The sequence below is a fragment of the Hypanus sabinus genome, chromosome 9 (genome assembly GCF_030144855.1).
Source record: "Hypanus sabinus isolate sHypSab1 chromosome 9, sHypSab1.hap1, whole genome shotgun sequence".
Lineage (NCBI taxonomy): Eukaryota > Metazoa > Chordata > Chondrichthyes > Myliobatiformes > Dasyatidae > Hypanus > Hypanus sabinus.
In genome coordinates this window covers 160,878,314-160,903,500 of record NC_082714.1, presented here as the reverse complement: position 1 = coordinate 160,903,500, position 25,187 = coordinate 160,878,314, and the positions used below count along the sequence as shown (strand labels likewise).

Genomic DNA, 25,187 nt, shown 5'->3' with positions numbered 1-25,187 from the left:
TAGTGTGAATTTTTTTTAACATACTCATTAAATATCAAGAGGAAACATCTTCCAGACGTGTTATAGAATCACTGACTTACCCCCATTATTTTTCCCCGTTGCTGCAAGTCCTCCCACATGGAGTGCACAATGTATCTGCACATATATTTGCCCTCACGACCTTCCTGTTTCATACGCACCAGGGCCATCCTGCAAACAAAAAAGCAAAGTGTGACTCGGGCAGCACTATCATCCTCTGAAGATGTTGCCAGGACCAGAGGTCCTGAGTTTGCCTTCTCCCACCCATGCACCAGCTCAATGGTCTAGGATCTTTACTCTATCATGGGAGACAGCCTCGTCAAACACCTGCACTCCGTCTGCCACTGCAGGCAGGATTTTCCTGGTGATCACCCTTTTTAATTTGACTTCTCATTTCTATTCCAACATCCTCCTCGACTGCCACAATCAAGCCCGTCTCAGGTTGGAGGAGCAGTGCCTTATATTCCATCTGGACTTCAACCTGATGGCATGAACATCGATTTCTCTAACTTCTGTTCATTTCTCTCCCGTCCTGCCTCTCTCCTTTTCAATCCCCTTTTCTGGCTCCCTTCTCGCTCTTTTTCTTCTCCTTGCCTGCCCATCACCTCCCTCTACTGCCCTTCCTTCTTCCCTTTCTTCCACGATCCACTCTACTCTATCAGATTCCTTCTTCCTCAGTGCTTACCTCTTCCATCTATCACATTGTAGCTTTTCACTTCTTCCCCACCCACCCACCCAGCTTCCCCCCTTACCTGGTCTCTCATATCATCTGCCAGGTTGTACTCTTTTTTTCCTTCCCCCACTTTTTTACTCTAGCTTCTTTCCCTTTCCTTTCCAGTCCCAAAGAAAGGTCTTGGTTGAAAACATCACCTGTTCATTCCTCTCCCTAGATGCTGCCTGTTCTGCTGAGCTCCTCCAGCATTTTGTGTGTGCTTGCATAGTGAGAGCTTGGCTAGGCCTGGTCTTTAGTTCTTCCAACATAGAATGACAGCTGACTTTATAGATGCATTTAAAATAATGAAAGGCATAGATAGAATGGATAGTGACAGTCTTTTCCTCAGACAGAACCCAAATTCAGAGGCATAGCTTTAGGGTGACAGGGGAGAGATTTAAAAGGAACCTGAGAAGCAGATTTGATGAGCCGAACAGCCTAATTCTGCTCCAGTATCATACAGTTTAAAAATGTTGGAGGGTCTCAGTGTACGAAGATGACTGTTTATACCTCGCCATTGATTCTGCCTGGCCTACTGAGGTTTTTCCTGTATTTTGTGTGTGTTGTTTTAGATTTCCAGTATCTACAGAATCTCTTGTATGTTAGTGAGTGAGAGATTGTGAGACGAAGAGAGAGAGAGAGAGAGAGAGAGAGAGAGAGAGAGAGAGAGAGAGAGAGAGAGAGAGAGAGAGAGAGAGAGAGAGAGAGAGGGGAAAGGAAAGAAAGGGGGCAGGGATAAGGGGAGGGGGGCCAAGGGAACGGGGGAGAGGAGGGAAGAGGAAAGGAGGATGGTGGGGAGGGAGAGTGTGTACTAAAGTTGTACTGAAAGTTTTGACTTATATTAGTTGGGGTGGCAATACATATCTGGTGAAAGAAGTGGAAAATCTGCATCCAGTTCCTATAACCTCCTATGTCTTCCTACAACCATTACCAGCCCAAAACAAAACACTGCAGTCAAAAGTCTTCCTACATTCATCATATTTGCTAATTTGCCTAAAAATGTACCCAGTGATAACTAAGACAACATTATAGCACAGTACAGGCCTTTTGGCCCACAATGCTGTGCCAACCTCTTATTTTCCTCCAGACATCACTGCAGTAACGGACCAATGCAGTGAATAGCAAGTTTCTGATACAAGCTTGCTTTGAAGAATGGTGACAGCTTGTGAAAGCTAGATGGATTTCAGAAAATAAGCATTTTGTTATCCTGTCAGGGTTCCTTTCTAGTTATGCAATGATAGCAGCTGCCTCAGGAGTAGAATTATCAATTACAGGCACGCAAATCCTTCAGAGAAATATACCCAGAAACCAACCCATCAAAGCATAATCAGAACCGGTATAAATCTTCTAGTCAGGATGGCACCTGCGTACAATGCTCCTTCCATAGACATCTTTTGGATAGATCATGAAACCATGTATTTCACTTCTTTTATGTCTTTTACTTTAGTTTTTCATCTGGAATGTGATTCTAGAACTGTGGAAGCCTGTGAGTTGCAGTTTGGAGATCAGAGCGTTTCCAGCCCTCTGTAGTCTCCGAGGAGTCTGAAAGGCATAGGCAGCGTGCGCGAGCCTCGTGGCGAAAAGGCCATGAGCTGCCAATCAACTCCATTTCGCCAATTAAAGCAACGAGGGAGATTGAAACAAGGAGGCAAATGCAGTGGGTGACTGTCAGCTGCCTGCCTTTTGATTTTGGATCATCCTGCTGCCAAAGAGGGCAGACTTCCTTTTGATCACTGGTGGGATCGCTCTGAAACCGGAGAGGGGAGACTGCCTTCTTAGCACTGGTGGGATCACCCTGTTGCTGAAATGGGAATACTGCCTTTTGATCGCTGGTGGGATCGCTCTACTATGGAGACGGGAAGCTACCTTTTGATCGCTCTGCTACTGGAGAGAGGAGACTGCCTTTTGATCGCTGGTGGGATCGCTCTGAAACCGGCGAGGGGAGACAGCCTTCTGATCACTGGTGGGATCACCCTGTTGCTGAAATGGGGAGACTGCCTTGGGATCTTTTGCTGCTGAAGAGGGAAAGGCCTGCTGCTGTGCCCGGAGAGTGTTAGCCAGATTTTCTACATTTTGGATATGGACTTGGACTACAGACTTTATTTCAGTCTTATAGCTTTTTTATGTTTTGTGTTTTTTGCCCAATCTTTCTCATTTTTTTTGTGTCCGAGGGAGGGTAGATTTGGGGATTAATGCACCTGTTGCGTTTTTGCTCGTTTTTTTGTGCGGGGAGAAGCGATGGGGGGGGTTTGTGCTGCTGTAATTTCCTTTCTTGGCTTTGTGGTTATCTGAAGAAGAATTTCAGAGTTGTATATTTTGAAACTTTGAACCTGCTGGGTCACTTTGACTTCAGCTTCCTTTAAAAGGTGAAGTTGGTGAACAAACTCCTACTCCTCAGTATAAATATATCACTTTGAGTGATACGGTACAGATACATCTCTATCAAAGAAGATGTAAGGTGCTCATTCCCTCCACCAACCTGCAGGTCACCCTTGGGCAAGGTGTGAACCTGCTCAGCTCCCTGACCAAGCTGAGCAGGTGGTGGATGGTTTTATAAGAAGCTTGTGCATATAACAAGTCCTGGTCATGTGACCATCAATGCCAGGCAGACAATCTCTGAAGAGTATTGATAATGGCTGGGGTCACCCATCGTGTTAAGACACTGCCCAGAAGGAGGGAATGGCAAAGCAATTCTGTAGGAAAATTTGCCAAGAGCAGTCATGGTCATTGAAAGCACATGATCGTCCACAACGTATGACATGGCATAAAACGAACAAACAAATAAAATAGAAATGACATTAACCAATACTCATTCTTCTCACTGTTCTTAAAGCTGCAGCTCAAGAGCGAACCAGACTGAATGTTGCTGTCAAGGCCACCAGAGGGAGCCATTCACCACCTGAAGCTCTACTGATCACTAAACATCCTCATTTGGGGTATGCACATGTTCCTAGTCTGAAGCACAGGAGATGGAGTTAAGTCTCACCACAGCAGCTGGAGAATAAAAAATAAGTTAATAGAATAAATCAATAATAACTCAAGACACAAGAGACTACAGATGCTGCAGTCCAGAGGAACTCAGTGGGCCAGACAGCATCTGTGGAAGGAAATGGATAGTTGATGTTTTTGGATTGAGACCCTTCTGGGATTAGAACTCATCCAATTTGATAATGTCTGCCACAGTTACTCATCTGGGTTTTACATGTATTCAGACCAATGGCAATAGTTTTCCTGAAACTGTCCGGTGAAATGCATCAAAACTGCTGTATCAAATTGTCTCCAGATTCCAGTGTTTGTGGTCTCCCATGTGTTGTGGCTCAGGGACCAAGAGGTATGGGCAATAAATGCTGGGCATTCTAGCGTCTCCCATACCCTGAAGAGATAAAAAAAAGTCCATGATTTTATATTGCAGCTAACTGATTTATTACCTCTGCAATACTGTGACAGAAACAATACTAGAGAACAGAAGTACTTTGCAGGTTTTGCATTCCAGGTTCCTTAAATGAACTGAAAATGCACCTCCCTCCAAGATTACAAAATATGCAGCAAAGAAGGGAATAAACATACACAGTACATCATTATACAGGCCCTTCGGCCCATAATGTCCTCAACATTTTAACCTACTCAAAGGTCAATCTAACCCTTCCCTCTTACATAGCCCTCCAATTTTATATCATCTGTCTGCCTATCTAAGTTTCTTAAATGCACCTAATATATTGCCCTCTACTACCACCCTTGGCAGGACATTCCGCACCCGCCACTCTTAAAACCTGCCTCCGACATTGTTGCATACTTTCCTCCAGTTGCCTTAAAATTATGCCCATTCGTATTAGCCATTCCGCCCTGTGATAAAGTCTCTGGCTATCCACTTGATCTATGCCTCTTAACATCTCGTACAGCCCTATCAAATCACCCCTTGTTCTCCTTCTCTCCATAGAGAAAAGCCCTGGCTCACTCAGCCTATCCTCATAAGACATGCTCTCTAACACAGGCATCATCCTGGTAAATCTCCTCTGTGCCCTCTTTAAAGCTTCCACATCCTTCCTATAATGTGACCAGAACTGAACACAATACTTCTAATATCGAATAGTGAAAGACCTACATAGAATGGATGTGGAGAGGAAGTTTCCTACAGTGTGCGAGTCTAAGACCAGAGGGTACAGCCTCAGAATAAAGGACCACCCATTTAAAATAGAGCTAAGGAGGAACTTCATCACCCAGACAGTGGTGAATCTGTGGGATACATTGCCACAGGCAGCTGTGAAGGCCAAGTTATTGGGTATATTTAAAGCAGGGATTGACAAGTTCTTGATTTAGTCAGGGTGTTAATGTTACAAGAAAGTAGCAGGAAAATGGGTTTTGAGAGGGATAATAAATCAGCCACGACGGAATGGCAGAACAGACTCAATGGACCAAATGGCTTAATTCTGCTTCTATTTCTTATGGTCTAATACTTCAAATGTGGTCTAACCAGAGTTTTATAGAGCTGCAACATTAACTCGCGGCTCTTGAACTCAGTCCCCCGACCAGCGAAGGCCAATACACCACACGCCTTTTTGACAACCCTATCAACTTGCATGGTAGCTTACCCACCGTGGTTGTGCCAACTCTTTGACAATACTGACCAATTAATCTCGATCTCGCATAGCTTGACACAAGCACCATGGTAATAATGCTCAGTCCTGTATGAGCTGGCACTTAGCAAGTTCCAGTTAAACCACAAATACTATAGTTATTAATCATGAGTTCCTAACCAGGTTTTGGGTGACTGGAGACTTGGGAAAGAACCAGCGGGCCAAAAAAAAAAGTTCCAGTTACAAACACAGGTTGCAGAGTGCTTGGCAGAACTCCGTTGCATACAGAAGATTAAGTGATGATCTAATTGGGATAGTTGAGGACTTGCAATTGGAAAGAGATAAAGTATTTCTTCTGGTGTGCAGGAGTTTGGTGCAAAGCCCAGAACTAGGAGGAAAAGCCTTCAAATTAGAGCCAGCTGAACCTCTTTGCATACATATCTGGAACGCCTGCACTATACCATAAAATTTGAAACTGCAGTTCACCAGAGAATTTCACAAGAGAGATTGATAGATTTTTTGTTAGGCAAGGGTACTGAGGAATTAAGGTGGATAAATGGTGTTAAGAAGCAGATCAGTTATGGAAATTGGGAAAGGCTCAAGGTACATCATGGGCCACAACACACAATCTGCTGGAGGAAGTCCAGCAAAGATAGTCTCAAGACTCAAGACTCCCTTCCTGTTAGGTCTGTTATAGTCTCAAGACGATAACCACATATTTTGGTCGATAAGATGGACTTCTTGCATGGTAGCACAGTGCTTAACGTAGTGCTTTACTGGGCCAGTTGTTTGATCGAGGTTCAATTCCTGCCACTGCCTGTAAGGAGTTTGTATGTTCTCCCCATGACAGTGTGGGTTTCCTCCTACATTCCAAAGACGTACCAGTTAGGATTGCTATGTTGGTGGTGGAAGAGTGGTGACGCTTTCGTGCGTTTGTCCAGACTGTGTTGGCCGTTGGCACAAATGATGCATTTGACCATATACTTCGATGTTTATGTGACAAATAAAGCAATAGGACAGCCGCCTCTTACAATAAGATGGACTCCTGGCCTTACAACCTACCTCGTTTTACTTTACTCAAGCTCAATACACAGAATTTGATCTGGATGAACAGTATATTAGAAACTTTTCACCACCTGGTGCAGGTGACAATAATAAACCAATAATAGTAATAATACCATAACTACTAGCTCGTTGTACAACAGGCCAAGTCTTTATGGAGAAAAAGGGATAGATGACGTTTTCAGTCAGGATCTTCCAGAAAACCACCCTCTTCCCTCCACAGACGCTGACGTCCTCCAATGCTTTGTCTGTTGCTTCAGATTCTAGCATCCACAGTCCCTTGTGTCTCCTGTTTGCTGTTAAAACCGAGAAGAAAATACCAGATTCTTGTGTAAACCCATCTTGGTCACTAATGTCGTCCATGGAAGAAAAATCTGCCGCCCTTGTGCATTCTGATCGAATTTTGACTCCAGACTTACCAATGTTTTCCACTGGTAACATCTTCCTCAGTTCAAGGGCAATCAAATATAGAACATAGACATAGGAAACCTACAGCACAATACAGGCCCTTCGGCCCACAATGCTGTGCCGAATATGTTGTCACCTTAGAACTATCTAGGGTTACCCGTAGCCCTCTATTTTTCTATCTGTACCTGTCCAGGAGTCTCTTAAAAGAACCCACCACTGTCGCCAGCAGCCCATTCCACACACTCACCACCCTCTGCGTAAAATACTTTCCCCTGACATCTCCTCTGTACATACTTCCAAGCACTTTAAACCTGTGCTCTCTCATGCTCGCCATTTCAAACCTGGGAGAAGCCTCTGATTATCCACACAATTAATGCCTCTCATCATCTTATACACCTCTATTAGGTCATCTCTCAACCCCCATTGCTCCAAGGAACTCCACCTATTCTCATAAGGCATGCTCCCCAATCCAGGCAAAATCCTTGTAAATCTCCTCTGCACCCTTTCTATGGTTTCCATATCTTCCTGTAGTGCAGTGACTAGAAACGAGCACAGTACTCCAAGTGGGGTCTGACCAAGGTCCTATATTACAACATTACAATAAGATGGACTTTAGAGTCAGAATGGGTAGAAGTCAGGAACAGGAAGGGAGCAGTTACTCTATTGGGAATATTCTATAGGCTCCATGGTAGCAGCAGAGATAGCGAGGAGCAGATTGGGAGGCAGATTTTGGAAATGTGCAAAAATAACTGGGTTATTATCGTGGGTGACTTTAACTTCCCTAATATTGATTGGCACCTGACTAGTTCCAATAATTTAGACTGGGCAGAATTTGTTAAGTGCATCCAGGATGGATTCCTGTCACAGTATGTTGACAGGCTGACTAGAGGGAATGTCATACTAGATCTAGTATTGGGTGACGAACTGGATCAGGTCACAGATCTGTCAGTGGGTGAGCATCTGGGGGACAGTGGCCACCGCTCCCTGGCCTTTAGCATTATCATGGAAAAGGATAGAATCAAAGAGGACAAGAAAACTTTTAATTGGGGAAGGGAAAATTATGAAGCTATAAGGCTAGAACTTGCGGGTGTGAATTGGAATGATGTTTTTGCAGGGAAATGTACTATGGACATGTGGTCAATGTTTAGGGATCTCTTGCAGGATGTTAGGGATAAATTTGTCCCAGTGAGGAAGATAAAGAGTGGTAGGGTGAAGGAACCATGGGTGACAAGTGAGGTGGAAAATTTAGTCAGGTGGAAGAAGGCAGCATACATGAGGTTTAGGAAGCAAGGATCAGATGAGTCTATTGAGGAATATAGGGTAGCAAGAAAGGAGCTTAAGAAGGGGCTGAGGAAAGCAAGAAGGGGACATAAGAAAACCTTGGCGAGTAGGATAAAGGAAAACCCCAAGGCATTCTTCAATTATGTAAAGAACAAAAGGATGACAAGAGTGAAGGTAGGACTGATTAGAGATAAAGGTGGGAAGATGAGCCCGGAGGCTGTGGAAGTGAGCGAGGTCCTCAATGAATACTTTGGTATTCACCAAGGAGAGGGAACTTGATGATGGTGAGGACAATATGAATGAGGTTGATGTTCTGGAGCATGTTAATATTAAGGGAGAGGAGGTGTTGGAGTTGTTAAAATACATCAGGATGAATAAGTCCCCGGGGCCTGATGGAATATTCCCCAGGCTGCTCCACAAGGCGAGGGAAGAGATTGCTGAACGTCTGGCTAGGATCTTTGCCAATGTTGTCCCCTTGTTCAATAAAGGATTAGGGATAGTCTGGGTAATTATAAACCATTGAGCCTTACGTCTGTGGTGGGAAAGCTGTTGGAAAAGGTTCTTAGAGATAGGATCTATGGGCATTTAGAGAATCATGGTCTGATGAGGAACAGTCAGCATGGCTTTGTGAAGGGCAGATCGTGCCTAACAAGACTGCTAGAGTTCTTTGAGGAGGTGACCAGGCATATAGATGAGGGTAGTGTAGTGGATGTGATCTACATGGATTTTAGTAAGTCATTTGACAAGGTTCCACACGGTAGGCTTATTCAGAAAGTCAGAAGGCATGGGATCCAGGGAAGTTTGGCCAGGTGGATTCAGAATTGGCTTGCCTGCAGAAGGCAGAGGGTCGTGGTGGAGGGAGTACATTCAGATTGGAGGGTTGTGACTAGTGGTGTCCCGCAAGGATCTGTTCTGGGACCTCTACTTTTCGTGATTTTTATTAACGACCTGGATGTGGGGATAGAAGGGTAAGTTGGCAAGTTTGCAGATGACACAAAGGTTGGTGGTGTTGTGGATAGTGTAGAGGATTGTTGAAGATTGCAGGGAGACATTGATAGGATGCAGAAGTGGGCTGAAATGGCAGATGGAGTTCAACCTGGAGAAGTGTGAGGTGGTACACTTTGGAAGGACAAACTCCAAGGCAGAGTACAAAGTAAATGGCAGGATACTTGGTAGTGTGGAGGAGCAGAGGGATCTGGGGGTACATGTCCACAGATCCCTGAAAGTTGCCTCACAGGTAGATAGGGTAGTTAAGAAAGCTTATGGGGTGTTAGCTTTCATAAGTTGAGGGATAGAGTTTTAGGGTCGCGGGGTAATGATGCAGCTCTATAAAACTCTGGTTAGGTCACACTTGAAATACTGTGTCCAGTTCTGGTCGCCTCACTATAGGAAGGATGTGGAAGCATTGGAAAGGGTGCAGAGGAGATTTAGCAGGATGCTGCCTGGTTTAGAGAGTATGGATTATGATCAGCGATTAAGGGAGCTAGGGCTTTACTCTTTGGAAAGGATGAGGATGAGAGGAGACATGATAGAGGTATACAAGATATTAAGAGGAATAGTTAGAGTGGAAGCCAGCGCCTCTTCCCCAGGGCACCATTGCTCTATACAAGAGGACATGGCTTTAAGGTAAGGGGTGGGAAGTTCAAGGGGGATATTAGTGGAAGGTTTTTTACTGAGAGAGTGGTTGGTGCGTGGAATGCACTGCCTGAGTCAGTGGTGGAGGCAGATACACTAGTGAAATATAAGAGACTACTAGACAGGTGTATGGAGGAATTTAAGGTGGGGGGTTATAAGGGATGCAGTGGTTAAGGGTCGGCACAACATTGTGGGCCGAATGGCCTGTACTGTGCTGTACTATTCTATGTTGTATGTTCTATGTAACATTACCACTCAGCTCCTAAACTCAATCCCATGATTGATGAAGGCCAATGAACCATATTCCTTCTTAACCACAGAGTCAACCTGTGCAGCAGCTTTGAGTGTCCTATGGACTCGGACCCCAAAACCCCTCTGATCCTCCACACTGCCAAGAGTCTTATCTTGACAGACAGTCATACTTTATTGTCTGTCTTACAAAAGGTGAAAAAAAACTAGGTAATGATAGAGATCTCAAAGATTATAAAGCTAGCAGGAAGGAGCTTAAGAAAGAAATTAGGAGAGCCAGAAGCAGCCATGAGAAGGCCTTGGCGGACAGGATTAAGGAGAACCCCAAGGCATTCAACAAGTATGTGAAAAGCATAAGGATAAGATGTGAGAGCTCTTCTTTTCTTCTTGATTAGATTTACAACAGCCTTTGTACACCCTGAACATTTGCCACTTTTCTTCTGTACATTTCCCTGAGGACATCTGTTTCCAATTTATGCTTCTAAGTTCCTGCCTGATTGCCTCATATATCCTCTTACTCCAATTAAGTGCTTTCCTAACTTGTCTGTTCCTATCTCTCTCCAGTGCTATGGTAACAGAGCTAGAATTGTGATCAGTATCTCCAAAATGCTCTTTCACTGAGAGATCTGACACCTAACCAGGTTTATTTCCCAATACCAAATCAAGTACAGCCTCTCCTCTTGTAGACTTATCTACATATTGTGTCAAGAAGCCTTCCTGAACACACCTAACAAACTCCACCCCATCTAAACCACTCGCTCTAGGGACATACCAATCGATATTTGGGAAGTTAAAATCTCCCACTGCAACAACCCTGTTATTATTATACCTTTCCAGAATCTGTCTCCCTTTCTGCTCCTCTATGTCCCTGTTACTATAAGGTGGTCTATAAAAAACACTCTGTGGAGTTATTGACCCCTTCCTGTTTCTAACTTCCACCCACAGAGACTCCGTAGACAATCCCTTCATGTCTTCCTCCTTTTTTTACAGCTGTGACACTATCTCTGATCAACAGTGCCACGCCCCCCACCTCTTTTGCCCCCCCTCCCTGTCCTTTCTGAAACATCTAAAGCCTGGCATTTGAAGTAACCATTCCTGCGCCTTGTCATCCAAGTCTCTGTAATGACCACATCATAGCTCCAAGTACTGATCCACCCTCTAAGCTCATCTGCTTTGTTCATGATGCTTCTTGCGTTAAAATAGACACATCTCAAACCATTGGTCTGAGCGTGTCCCTTCTCTATCACCTGCCTATCCTCCCTTTCACACTAACTCCAAGCTTTCTCTATTTGTGAGCCAACCGCCTCTTCCTCTGTCTCCTCAGTTTGGTTCCCACCCCCCAAGCAATCCTAGTTTAAACTCTTTCCAATAACCTTAGCAAACCTCCCTACCAGGATATTGGTCCCCCTGGGATTCAGGTCCTTTTTGTACGGGTCACTCCTGCCCCAAAAGAGGTCCCAATGATCCAGAAATCTGAATCCCTGCCCCCTGCTCCAATCCCTCAGCCACACATTCATCTTCCACCTCACTCTTATTCCTATACTCACTGTCACAGTAATCCCAAGATTACTACCTTTGAGGTCCTGCTTCTCAACTTCTTTCCTAACTCCCTGTAGTCTGCTTTCAGGACCTCCTCCCTTTTCCTGCCTCTGTCATTGGTACCAATATGTACCACGACCTCTGGCTGTTCTTCTTCCCACTTCAAGATGCCATGGACGTGATCAGAAACATCCCGGACCCTGGCACCTGGAAGGCAAACTACCATATGTACTTCTTTCCTGCAGCCACAGAATCGTCGGTCTGCCCCCCTAACTATCGAGTCCCCTATCACTACTACCATCCTCTTCCTTTCCCTACCCTTCTGAGCCACAGGGCTGGACTCTTGTGTCAGAGGTGTGGCCACTGTTGCTTACTGTTGGTAGGCTGTCCTCCCCAGCAGTACTCAAGCAGAACTACTTACTGTTAAGGGGGACAGCCACGGGGGTACTCTCTGGCAGCTGACTGCTGCACTTCCCTCTCCTGACTGATACCCACTTATCTATCTCCCGAGGCCCCGGTGTGACTACCTGCCTACAGCTCCTCTCTATCACCTCCTCGCTCTCCCTGACCAGACGAAGGTCATTGAGCTGTTTCTCCAGTTCCCTAACACAATCCCTAAGCAGCTGCAGCTTGACACACCTGGCGTAGATGTGGCCATTCAGGAGGCTGGGAGTCTCACAGACATCCCACATCTGACACTGTGCACAGAACACCAGACTCACACACATTCTTCCTGTCTGTATTCTACACAGGCAACCTACTTTGCCTCGACCCGTTTTCGCCGAAGCTCCATTGAGCCAAAGCCTTCCTACTCCGTCACCCTCTCCTCTCTCATCCGCTCTATAGAGCTGTCTCCTTTTAAATTCTTCTCACTGTTCTCACTGGCTAACGGCCATGCTCTTGCATAGTCATGCCCCAATCAAACTGCTGAAGAAATAACTGTGGACAATAAATATGGACAATAAACACTGGTATTGCCAGTGTAATTCCACATCCCAGCTGGATCAGGTACCAATGTTTTTGCTGTAGGCGCATTCTCCTGACTCTGAAGGCCTGGACCCTTTTTCACATTCAGATTCCTCAGATGCAGGGTGTCACAGTAGTGGTTAGCGCAGAGTTACTGGGATATTCTGCAGTTCAGAGTTCAATTCCGGAGCCTTCTGCAGTACATTATTCACGTGTATTGCGTGGGTTTCCTCTGTATTGTCTTGTTTCCTCCCAAAGTTCAAAATTAGTAGGTTAATTGGTCAACATACACAAATGCTGGAGGAACTCAGCAGGCCAGGCAGCATCTATGGACAAAAAGTACAGTCGATGTTTCAGACCAAAACCCTTCGGCAGGACTGGAGAAAGAAAGGTGGCGGGAGGGGAGAGAGAGCCAGCAGGTGACAGGTGAAACCTGGAGTGGGAGGAATGAAGTTAAGAGCTGGGAAGCTGATTGGTGAGATGAGGTGAGAGAGGGAAAAGGGATGGAAAATGTAACAGGAGGGGAGGGGAAGCTTGGGGAGACATTACCAGAAGTTGGAGAAATCAATGTTCATGCCATCAGTTTGGAGGCTACCCAAACGGAACATAATGTGTTGTTCCTCCAATGTAAGTGTGGCCTCACTGCGACAGTGGAGGAGGCCATGGATGGACATATTGGAAAGGGAACGGGAAGTGGAATTAAAATGGGTGGCCACTGGGAGATCTCACTTGTTCTGGCAGACAGAGCGTAGAGTCTTGACGAAGCTGTCTCCCAATCCATGTCAGGTCTTACCGATGTACCAGGAGCACTGAACACAGTAAATGACCCCAACAGACTCACAGGTGAGGTGTCACCTCATCTGGATGAGTCCTGAATGCTAGTGAGGGAGGAGGTGTAGGGGCAGGTGAAACACTTATTCTGCTTGCAAGGATAAGTGCCAGGTGAGAGATCAGTAGGGAGGGACAAATGGACAAGGGATCCCTGTGGAAAGCAGAGCGTAGGGGGTGGGGGGGGGGGGGGAGGGAAAGATGTGCAAGATGTGCTTGATGGTGGGATCCTAATGGCAGTGGCAGAAGTTTCGGAGAATTATGTGCTGGACGCAGAGGCTGGTGGGGTGGTAGGTGAGGACCAGAGGAACCCCATCCCTGATAGGGTGGTGAGGTGGTGGTGTAAGAGCAGACGTGCGTGAAATGGAAGAGATGCATTCATGGAGGAGGAAGGGAAGCCCTTTTTTTTGAAAAAGGAGATATCCTTCACACTCAAATGAAAAACCTCATCGCAAGAGAAGATGTGGCAGAGACGAAGGAATTGAGAAAAAGGGATGGCATTTTGAACCCCTGAAGAAGATTAATTGGTCATTGTAAATTGTCTCTGATTAGGCTAGGGTTAAATAGATTGGTTGCTGGACAGTGTGGCTTGTCGGGCTTGTAGGGCCTGTTCTGCACTGTATTTCTAAATAATAATAGTTTATCATGTACATCAAAACACAAATGACATATTTCACTGTACGTTAACATTGGAGCATGTGTTGGGGGCAGCCCGCAAGTGTCAACACAAATTCTGACAATAACACAGCAAGCCCACAACACTCAGCAGAACATCACTAAAGATCCAACGTTTTCATTGTAGACATACTCCCCAGCTCGAAAGTCCTGGACCCTTCTCCAGTGAATGGAAGCAGGGTTTCTGGGTTCAGAGTAGGCCTGAATAGCCAGGAAGAGATTAGACAAGAGTCTGAAGAGTTAGTGCTCTCACCATGGAGAAGTCGCCGACCTGGTGGACAACTGGCCTGTACCTGCTGCAGAGGCACACATACCCTGAGTGCTATAGACTCAGCTGACTTCATTGACTTCACCTATCCTGGTCTACCGAAGTACCTTCCCATCAACACAAAAGACTGCAGATGCTGAAAATCCAGATCAATACACACAAAACGCTTCAGGAACTCTGCCTCAATGGACAGGAATAAACTGTCGATGTTTCGGGCTCAAACCCTTTAACACAACTGGAGAGGAAGGGGGTAGAAGTCAGAATAAGGTGGTGGGGGAAGGGGGGAGTACACATGGCAGGTGATAGGTAAGACTAGGTGAGGGTGAAGATGGGTGTGTGGAGGGCTAGACAAAGTAAGAAGCTGGCAAGGGATAACCGGAAAAGGTAAAGGGCTGACGAAGGAGGAAACTGATTGGAGAGTGGACCATGGGAGAAAGGGAAGGAGAAGAGGCACCAGTGAGGAGTGATGGGCAGGTGAGGAGAAGGGAAGGGGCGAGAGGAGAGCCAGAATGGGGGAATGGAAAAGACAAGGGGAGGGGGTAGAAGTTACCAGAAGTTAGAGAAATCAATTCTCATGCCACTGGGTTGGAGGCTAACTAGACAGAATCTGAGTTGTTGCTCCTCCAACTTGAAAGTGGCAGCAGAGGAGGCCATAGACCAACATGTCAGAATGGGAACAGGAAGTAAAATTAAAATGGGTGGTCACAAGGAAATCCAGCCTGTTATGGTGGAAGGTGCTCAACGAAGTGGATCTCCAATCTACAATGGGTCTCACCGATGTATCTTTACTTGGAAAGTGACAGTACTACAGCCTCAGAGGCTTTCTGATGTTCCACAGAGGGTAAAAGCTTGTTGAGAAATGTGTAGTGGATGCCGCTGCATGGGAACATGCAGGATTTGAAGGACTCAGTCAAAATTACTTGCTACTTTAAAAACATCTACAGGAGTCCGATGACAATGGCTTTACACTGTAGAACTAGCTAGTTATTGATGGAAATGTGTACCACATTTGACTAACAATTTAACTGGATAGAGGCATACCAGGATCTTTTTCACAGTAACTTGTAAAATAACAAGGTTTTGTATTAATCAGAACCCAGCGAATGTCTATGATTTAATCCATGTGGATGAATGTCACTTGAGGGTTATTTGAACCAGACGTCCTCTTCGGCAGTCCCTTGGACAAAGTACAGTATGCATTGCTTCCACTGTTGGTTCTGAGGTGGTTGAAGAGTCCGATAGAAGATCTGCAGATTGTTACAGATACTGTAGATACTGCCTGGCAGGACAGGTGAAGGGATTCCTTGAGTGGACCTTCTGCTGTTTTCACATGCCCCATACATTTTCCTGTCATGGGACTTAGAATTCAGTAAATTCCCAAATACTTCTCCACTGTTTAAGACAGAATGCATCAGTTGGTAACTGATACCATTTATTCAAGGTGACTTTGGGATAGCTTTAATGCAGCTCAAAGTCCAAAGTAAATTTATAATCAAAGTACATATACGTCACCATATACAACCTTGAGATTCATTTTCTTGCAGGCATTCACAGTAGAACAAAGAAATACAGCATAATCAATGATAAACTACACACAAAGACTAACAATCAGTGTGAGACAAACAGTTAATACTGAGAACAAGAGCGTAGAGCCTTCAAAAGTGAGTCTATAAGTTGGTGGAATCAGTTCAGTGTTGAGGTGAGTAAAGTTATCCCTGCTGGTTCAGGAGCCCAGGAGCCTGATGGCTGAAAAGTAATAATTGCTCTTGAAAATGGTGGGGTCTTCCCCTGTTCCCTTGAGAACCTCTTGATATAATAGAATTCAGGACTGTTACAACCTTGACAGCAACTCCCTCACCCTGGCTATAAGATGAATAACTGCATTTTGTGTGTGTTGGAGTTTTTTTGGGAGTCATAAAAATGGCGATGTTCTTATAATAAAATCATTTCTTGTCATTTAACACCTATCAATCTGGTGAAAATAACACAGAGCTACAGTCATGGCTAAGCTTTCATTTTTCTTTTAGATTCACAGGGATGGCTTTGGGGACAGAGGCGTGTTAGGGGTCAGGTTATGGTTTAGAGACAGGGATGTAGAAGATTAAGAGGTCAGGCTGGTAAGCGCTGTGGATGACGACAAGCAGGGCCCCCCCCCCCCCCCCAGGTCAGCAAGTCCCCCCAGTTTGTCAGGAAGTCCCGGCATCAGAGGCCCATCAAGACAAGAGGCTGAGGCACGAGGTCAGGTGACCACCAAGGTACATGAGTTGATGCTTCTGGAGTTCAAGGTCTGGGGTTTGGAGTCCCATCATCTGGGAATCTGGAGATCCGTGACCTGTCATCGGTGAGTCCTGGGTCAATACCAAATATCGAAGCCCAAAAGTCAATTGGAAGTCTTGAGATTGAGGCCCAAATGCAGAAGCCCTGAGTCTACAAGTCTCTGTGAAAAATTGGGCATTTTTGTTTTTTTGAAAAGGATAAGAAAATGCACAAATTTTCTAATTCTCTAACAATTTCCAGCTAATGGTGAAACACTAACCTATCCAATCACAATTAAGTATGGAAATTATAATACTCCAGATTATTACCATGAATTATCCAATCATCTGACAGAACAACTTAGTAACGTATCCTCAAACAAATGCACAGTCACAAATTTGTCCACAATATACCTATTTTAAAAGCCACATTCCTAATGCAAAAATGCACAGATGACGTTATTAAATATATCACCAACAAACTGAATTACTGATGAAAATAGCCTGAATATTTTGAGAAGGTCTTTGGGGTTGCTCTCTGCAATTGAGTAGAATCTCAAGAATGCAGGCCATAGTTATAAAACACTGGACAACATCCAGAGGTGGTGACAAGACACCACAGCAATGCAAATTTATCTCAGATAGGTCAGCCGCAGGTCACAGCAAGCCACCGAAGCTCCATTTTCCATGGATTTTGGCATCTGGAAAGATCAAGTTGTTTGTTCAACAGTTAATTGGACCACTGGTTAATCAGGGCTGCCACTTATTTGTGACAAGTCTTACAGAACAAAATCTAATTAAGAAAATAGCAGGGATTCCCATTGTTTATCTTGGACACTATGTTGCTTATCTGGGACAGAAGACTGTTGCCAATCAGTTTCTAAATAGCATCAGTCACATGCACTTTTGTGGCCGTTAGGCACTACACTGTGCTTAGAATGAGCAGTTTTTAAGTAGTGTCCGTTGTGTATGATTTTTGCCACTGATAGTGGTGAATAATAAGCATTAAGACAATTCAGAACAATTTTGCTCACTGCAGTTTCAAGCATTCATACTTGGAGATGTCAAGAACAGCTGGGAGTGAAAATGAAACAATTTCACTACTTCACCAAGTTAGGAACCACGAAGAATTTGAAGGTATCACCAATCATCTTGAATGTTACAATGAAAATGAAGGTCTGGATGATGCAATAGTCAAAAGAATTGTATGAAGGCAGTCTTTTATCTGTGCTGATTTTGTTCATTTACAGTCAATCAAAAGAACATGGTAGCATACACTGGATGAATTCCTCCATCGACAACTATTAGATACTACACACAGTTTTATAGTATTGTAATGGTAATGGCAGTGTCCTAATTTATTCTGTATTTCATTTAAATATACAATTTGTTACTCAGTTAAACAGCAGTTTTTTTTTAATACCTTTTTAATTATTTCTATGAAACTTTGGCTAATTGATGCAGCCGCTTAATTGGACCAAAACGTACTGGCCCTAATGTGTCCCAATTAACTGGAATTCACTACGTATATATAAACCTGCTGTAAATGGGAGCATAAATCCCTTTAAACATCCCTGGAGTTTACTACCAAAAGATGCAAGAGGGAGTACTAGAAATTCAGCAGTGTTAACAACACAAAAATATGAATCATCTTATTGAAGATTGATGAGAAAACAACATTTCAAAATAAATAAAAGTTATTGCCGACTGGCATATTCACACAGGAAAAGGTACCTGAAATTTCAGCTCTCTTCTCGTAAAGTTATCCAGCCACCCGATTAGATTACACCCAGTAATCACTCCCAGGTAGCCACTATTCTATCACCAAGTCATGTTTTCCTTTCAGTCACTCATCTCAACAACAATCAGAAGCCCTGCTGTACCAGTGCTCTGAAAAGAAACAGATTTTCCCCAAACATTCATTAATGTGCATGGATGATATTAAAAGGATGCATGGGGGGTGGGGGGGGGGAGCAGAAAGGATTAAGAGTCAACTGTGGGATCAGTCCAAACAAACAAAGCTGAGGAAAATCTCCCAACCTAACAGCCTCCCCAGACTCTCAGAAGTAAGGCTCTAACTCACTTGCAGGTGTATGACTTAGAAGATCTTTTAAAACGCACTTGTGTATTGCGAGAGAGAAGTGGAAACGATTCAGAGGAACTAAAAGAAAAATGTACTTAAGTAGTCATGCAGAGAAAATAAACAATTACGGCTATTCTCAATTGCTCTTTACTCTTCTATGGATTTGGAGAACATTTTAAAACAGAAAGATCTAATCTCATTGGAGAAGGGAGCCTGAGACTGTGGTGGAGTTGAAATAACACACTTAAGGTGAGCCTCATTAGATTAATGACCGTTTCTCTCACGTTAACTTACCTCCCTTCCTGTTATTGCCAGACACTAGCACATACCGGTACCTCCTGTGACATCACTGCTCAGGGTTTCCATAGAACATCCACAAACCAGCAGTGGACAGCATACCTTCACCCACTCCACTGCCCTCTATAATTAATTACTTTATGAAGAAGGTTTTCTGATGATGAGAAACCCATTGTGGGAGCTTGCTGTGTATAAGAGGCTGCCGTAGTTACCATGGCAACTACATTTCACCTGTATTTAAGTATTTTACTACATCCAGAGGTCACATGAAGTGCTGCATAAACGTGCACTCCATTCATAATACTGAGGTGCATTGTAATGAACATAACTCTAGTTCAAGCTTTGAAGACAAAACTGGGAGATATGTTCTTTTCATCTTTTCCTTTCCCCTCTAATCTTATCCTATCCTCTCCAAAAATACAAAATTTGTTCTCATTGATGGGACTAAGGGTGTCAAATATTCCTCTCTCTGAGCCTGAGAAGCACTGTAAGTTTAGATTAACCAAGGGAAAGACCAAGGTGCAATCCTGAGTAAAATTACTTAAATAGAAGAGCCTCCATTAGTAGAGTTTAATTAGAAAGCTCTGGCGTGAGCATCGATTTCACTAACTTCTGGTAATCTCCCCTACCTCTCTTTTTCCATTCTTCATTCTGGTTCTCCTCTTCTCATGGCCTCCCTCTGGTTTCCCTCATCCTTTCCTTTCTTCCATGGTTCACTGTCTTCTCCTATCACATTCCATTTTCTTCAGTCCTTTACCTTTTCCACCTAACTCCCCCACCCAACTTTCTAGGTCAGACCTCCTCCCCTTCCCTCCATCTATCCACCTTCCTCCTCATCTGGTCTCACCAATCACCTGTCAGTTTGTGTTCCTTCCCCTTCTCCACCTTCTTATTCTCATTTTGTTTGGACAATTCAGTTATGGTAGGACATCACTGTATAGGCCCTTCAGCTCACATAGGAGAATTAGGTCACTTGACCCATTGAGTCTACTCTGTCATTTAATCACAGCTGATCCTTTTTCTCCCTCTCCTCAGCCCCACTCCCTGGCTTTTTCCCCATAACCTTGGATCCAATCAAGAATCTATCAATCTCTGCCTTAAATACACCAAATGACCTGGCCTCCACAGCTGCCTGTGGTAATAGATTCCACAAATTTACCACTCTGGTGAAAGAAATTTCTCAGCCTCTTGTTTTAAATGCACACCCCTCAATCCTGAGGCTGTGCCCTCTTGTCCTAGACTCCCCCACCATGGGAAACATCCTTTCCACATTTACTATGTCTAGGGCTTTCAACATTTGAAAACTTTCAAAGAGATCCCCTCTCATCCTTCTAAATTCCAGCGAGTACAGACCCAGAGCTATCAAAAAACATTTCTCATATGATAACCCTTTCATTCCCAGAATGACCCTTGTGAACCTCCTCTGAACCTACTCCAATGCCAGCACACCTTATCTTAGATGAGAGGCCCAAAGCTGTTCACAATACTCAATGTGAGGCCTGACCAGTGCCTTATAAAGCCTCAGCATCACATCCCTGCTCTTGTATTCTAGACCTCTTGAAATGAAAGCTAACACTGCATTTGCCTCACCACTGACTCTACCTGCAGTTAAATGTTAGGGTGTCCTTCACAAGAACTCCCAAGTCCCTTTGCATCTCAGATTTCTCAATTTAGAAAATAGCCTGCACATTTATTTCTTCAACCAAACCACATGAAAATGCATTTTCCAACATTGTATTTCATTTGCCACTTTCTTGCCAATTCTTTTCATCTGTCCAAATCCCTCTGCAGCCTACCCATTTCCTCAACACTACCTGCCCCTCCACTAATCTTCGCATCATCTGTAAACATGGCAACAAAGCCATCTATTCCATCATCTAGATCATTTACATACAGCTTAAAAAGAAATGGTCCCAACACTGAACCCTGTGAAACACCACTAGTCATTGGCACCCAACCAGAAAAGGATCCTTTTACTCCCACTTGATACCTCCTATCAATCAGCCAATGCCCTCACCATGTCAGTAACTTTTCTGTATTACCACGGGTTCTTAACTTGGTAAGCAGACTCATGGGTGGCACGTTGTGAATGGCCTTCTGGAAGTCCAAATATACAACACCCACTGCATTCCCTTTAGCTACCCTACTTGCAATCTCCTCAAAGAATTCCAACAGGTTCATCAGGGAACATTTTTCCTCAAGAAAACCATGCTGACTATGTCCTATGTCACTAAGTACCCCATAACCTCTTCCTTAACAATTAACTCTAACTCTTTCCAACCACTGAGGTCAAGCTAACTGGTCTACAATTTCCTTTCCAGTGCCTTCCTCTTCTCTTAAAGAGTGGAAAGACAATTGAAATTTCCAGTCCTCTGGCACCATGCCAGAGTCCAATGATTATTGAAAGATCATTTCTAATGCTTCCACAATCTCTACGTTACCTCTTTCAGAAGCCTAGGCTGCAGTTTATCTGGCCTGAGAGACTCAAGTAGCCTTAGATCTTTTAGCTTTTTGAGCACCTTCTCCCTTGTGATAGTTACTGCACTCATTTCTCTTCCCTCATACCCTTCAACATTTGGCACACTGTTAGCGTCGTCCACAGTGAAGATTGATGCAAAGTACTCATTTAGTTCACCTGCTATCTCCTTCGGAATCAATGAAGTATGTAACGCGAAGGAAGCATTGTCAACCCAAAGTATTGGAGTAAACAATGTAATTTTAACCACTGAAACTGTATTGAGTTATCATTGATCTTAAGGGTATAAAAATGTGATGTACTCTGAGTTTAGGGGCCTCTTTTTCCGAGAACGTCTCCAGTATGATGCCTGCTTGATTTGCTGAATGAAGATTTCTATATTCACCAGCTTCAGTATCTCTCCGATGCCTTTGTTCACAGTCACAACAGTGAAAATTCAAATTCCTCTTAATTGTTGAAATGAAGTCCACATCCACCACCTCCGCTGGCAGCTCGCTCCACATTTCCGCCACCATTTGAGTGAAGAGGTCCCCCTCATGTTCCCCTTATACTTATCACCTTTCACCCTTAACCCATAACCAGTAGTTCTAGTCTCACCCAACCTGAGTGCAAAAGCCTACCCTATCTACACCCTATCAAATCTCCCCTCATTCTCCTATGCTCACTCATTTCATCTCTGAACTAATTTATAGAGTGCAAGTTTGTCTTTTGCACATTAGTAGTTTGTTACTCTACGTCTATGCATTTTTTAAAATAAATTCCATTGTATATTTTTGATGCAAGAATGTGGATCTCAGGTGACATTTACATACTTTGATGACAAATTTGACATTAAAGATGCAAAGCACTGAAACTTCAGTACATGACATCATTGGTGGAATCCAGAAGGAGCACACATGCAAAGTAACTTACTGATTCAGATCAGCAACAGGAAAGACAAGCTCTGAGTAAATGCGCCACGGGCAGAAGCTGTCAAATTTCATTATTCAGACCGATTAATTCAGAAGCAACTCATGTCGAAGAGCAAAATAAAGTCACTACAAAACAGACAAAGGGAAAAACCTGTGGAGAAAAAAAATCCACAGGGACATCTTTACTCTGGATTTCAAATCATCACTGACACTTCGTCAAACTTCAAGCCATCTTTCCCCATAAAAAGCTTCAGTCCAAACATGGACTCAATATTCCTGAAGGGAGGTGAATTTCAAAATCAGAGTCAAATTTATTATCAGAATACTTACACTCACTGGCCCTTTAATTAGGTATATCAGCTCATTAATGCAAATATCTGATCAGATGTTCATGTGGGAGCAACTCCATTCATAAAAGCATGAAGACATGGTCAAGAGGTTCAGTTGTTGGTCAGACCAAACATCAGAATGAGGAAGAAATGTCATCTAAGTAGCTTTGACCGTGGAATGATTGTTGGTGTCAGGCAGAGCGCTTTGAGTATCTGAGAAACTGCTGACCTTCTAGGATTGTTACATACAAGAGTCTCTATAACTAGAGAGAATGGTGCAAGAAACAAACAAAACATGCAGTGAGTGAAAACACCTTGTTCATGAGAGAGATCAGAGGAGAATGGCCAGAAGGGTTCACGCTGACAGGAAGGGTACTGTAACTCAAATAACCACGCTTTACAACAGGTCAAGGATGGGCTACAGTAGCAGATGAACACAACAGGTTCCACTCCTGTACAAATCAAGTGTTAACAGCATACACGTCACCATATGCTGTTTTGAGATTCATTTTCTTGCAAGCAGTTGCAGAAAAACAATGAAATACAGTAGAATTTATGAAAAACTATAAAGAAAGATAGACAAACAACTAATGTGCAAAAGACAACAAACTGTACAAATAAAAAAAAGTACTGAAAACATACAAGAGAAAATCTGCAGATGCTTTGAAATCCAAACAGGCAAAATGCTGGAGGAACTCAACAGGCCAGGCAGAATCTAGGAAAAGAGTAGAATTGATGTTTCAGGCTGAAAACCTTTGGTAGGACTGGAGAAAAAAAGATGAGGAGTAATCCTGCCAGAAGTTAGTGAGTAGTGGGCATACTACGTTAATGCTGGATCCACTGCTATACTTGTGGACTGTGTTGGTTATTGATGCAAATTATGCATTTCACTGTATGTATCGATGCACATATGATAAATGAAGCTCATCTAATCACATTAAATCCAGCTTTGAACTGACCAAATAAACATAACCAAGGGAAGAAAATGCTAAGGACTATGCAGCAAAAGACTAGAGTTTTGATTCATCAAAGCCCTGCCAGGATAACAACAGATTGTTTTTCACTGCACCAGATGGGTGGAACACTGACACTCCCAAAGATGCACACCTGTCAAGCCAAAGCAGCACACTGGATTGGCAAATGCTCCTAACACCTGCACCATTCTTTCCTTCCACCACCAGGACTTTGTACCAACTACATGCTGCATGGAGGTGACTTGCCTGGGCTCCTCTCAAATCAACTTCCTCCAGTATCTTAAGGACTAACAAATGGACAAAACAACCTTCAACACTCCCTTCCAATCACTGAAGCACTCAGATTTGTTAATAAACTCATCACTATTATGAGCCGTATCTTATAACGTGGGCCATCATAGTCTTGACTATGATTGTTCTTGGCAAATTTTTTGTACAGAAGTGGTTTGCCATTACCTTCTTCGAGGCAGTGTCTTTACAAGACGGTGACCCCAGCCATTATCAATGCTCTTCAGAGATTGTTTGCCTGACGTCAGTGGTCACGTAACCAGGACTCGGGAGGTGCATCAGCTACTCATACTACCATCCACCATCTGCTCCTACGGCTTCACGTGACACCGATTGCGGGGCAGGGAAGAAGGTGCTACACCTTGCCCATGGGCGACTGTTAGGCTAGTGGAGGGAAGGAGCTCCTTTATTAGGGAAGCCTCCATATCCCTTAACCTTTTTCAAAAGCTCCCTTCTGGAAAGCGCTACAGGGCTATTAAAACAAAAACACGCCATCTTCCTTCAGGTAGTTAATCTGATCAACCATTCTAGTTAGCCCCTCACCTTCCTCCATCACTGCACTGTAACCACTTTAAAACACTTTTGATAAGGTTTACATTGTATATACATGCTGTTGTTTGTGTCTTCATGCGCATTTTATTTCATACAAAGGCCTTTCGGCCCACCATGTCTGTGTTGACCACACTGTTAAAATAAACTAACACATCCGTATCCCTCCATTCCCAGCATCGCCGTCCTATCTGTTTCTACCACAAGCCCTGGATGCCCATTCGCAGCACACCACCACTTGCTGTGTAAAAATAAACTCACCCTGCACATCTCCTTTAAACTTCCTTTCCACACTAAAAGCTCTGTGGAAAAGGAGGGGAATTTCCCAGCTGTGAGGGTAAAAGGCAAGGAGAGATTAGGGAGGAAGGTGCCAAGGGTAAGGCGTTGCCTAAATTGGAAGGTATGTGCTACAACGGACAAGCTTGGGCTGCTTTCTCTGGAGCGACAGGGGCTGAGTGGAGATCTGAAAAAGGTTTATAAATTATGAGGGGCACAGACAGAGTAGACAGACATCACCTTTTTCCCAGGCTTCAAATGTCTAATACCAGAGGGCATACATTTAAGGTGAGGGAGGAGGTCATTCCAATGGACGAGAGAGAGAGGGGGGGAGGGGGGGTGTGTGGGGGTTTGTGTGTGTGTGTGTGTGTGTGTGTGTGTGTCCCCGTCCGTCCGTCCCAGAGAGTGGTGGATGCCTGGAATGCATTGTCCGGGGTGGTGGTAGGCAGTTACATTTTTTGGTTTTTTTTTAAAGAGACGTTTAGATAGGCACATGAATGTGAGGAAAATGGAAAGTTATGGACATTGTGTAGG

General features: G+C 44.0%; 1 protein-coding gene across 4 annotated transcripts in view; it reads right to left on the bottom strand.

The window, feature by feature from the left end:
• The window catches only part of LOC132399980 (ubiquinol-cytochrome-c reductase complex assembly factor 1), a 172,748-nt gene that overhangs the window by 99,854 nt on the left and 47,707 nt on the right, over positions 1 to 25,187 (bottom strand). For all 4 annotated transcript variants that reach the window (XM_059980990.1, XM_059980987.1, XM_059980989.1 and 1 more), the window contains exon 6: positions 81 to 189. In XM_059980990.1, coding sequence (XP_059836973.1) covers positions 81 to 189 — 109 coding nt within the window. The remainder of the gene's footprint in view (positions 1 to 80; positions 190 to 25,187) is intronic.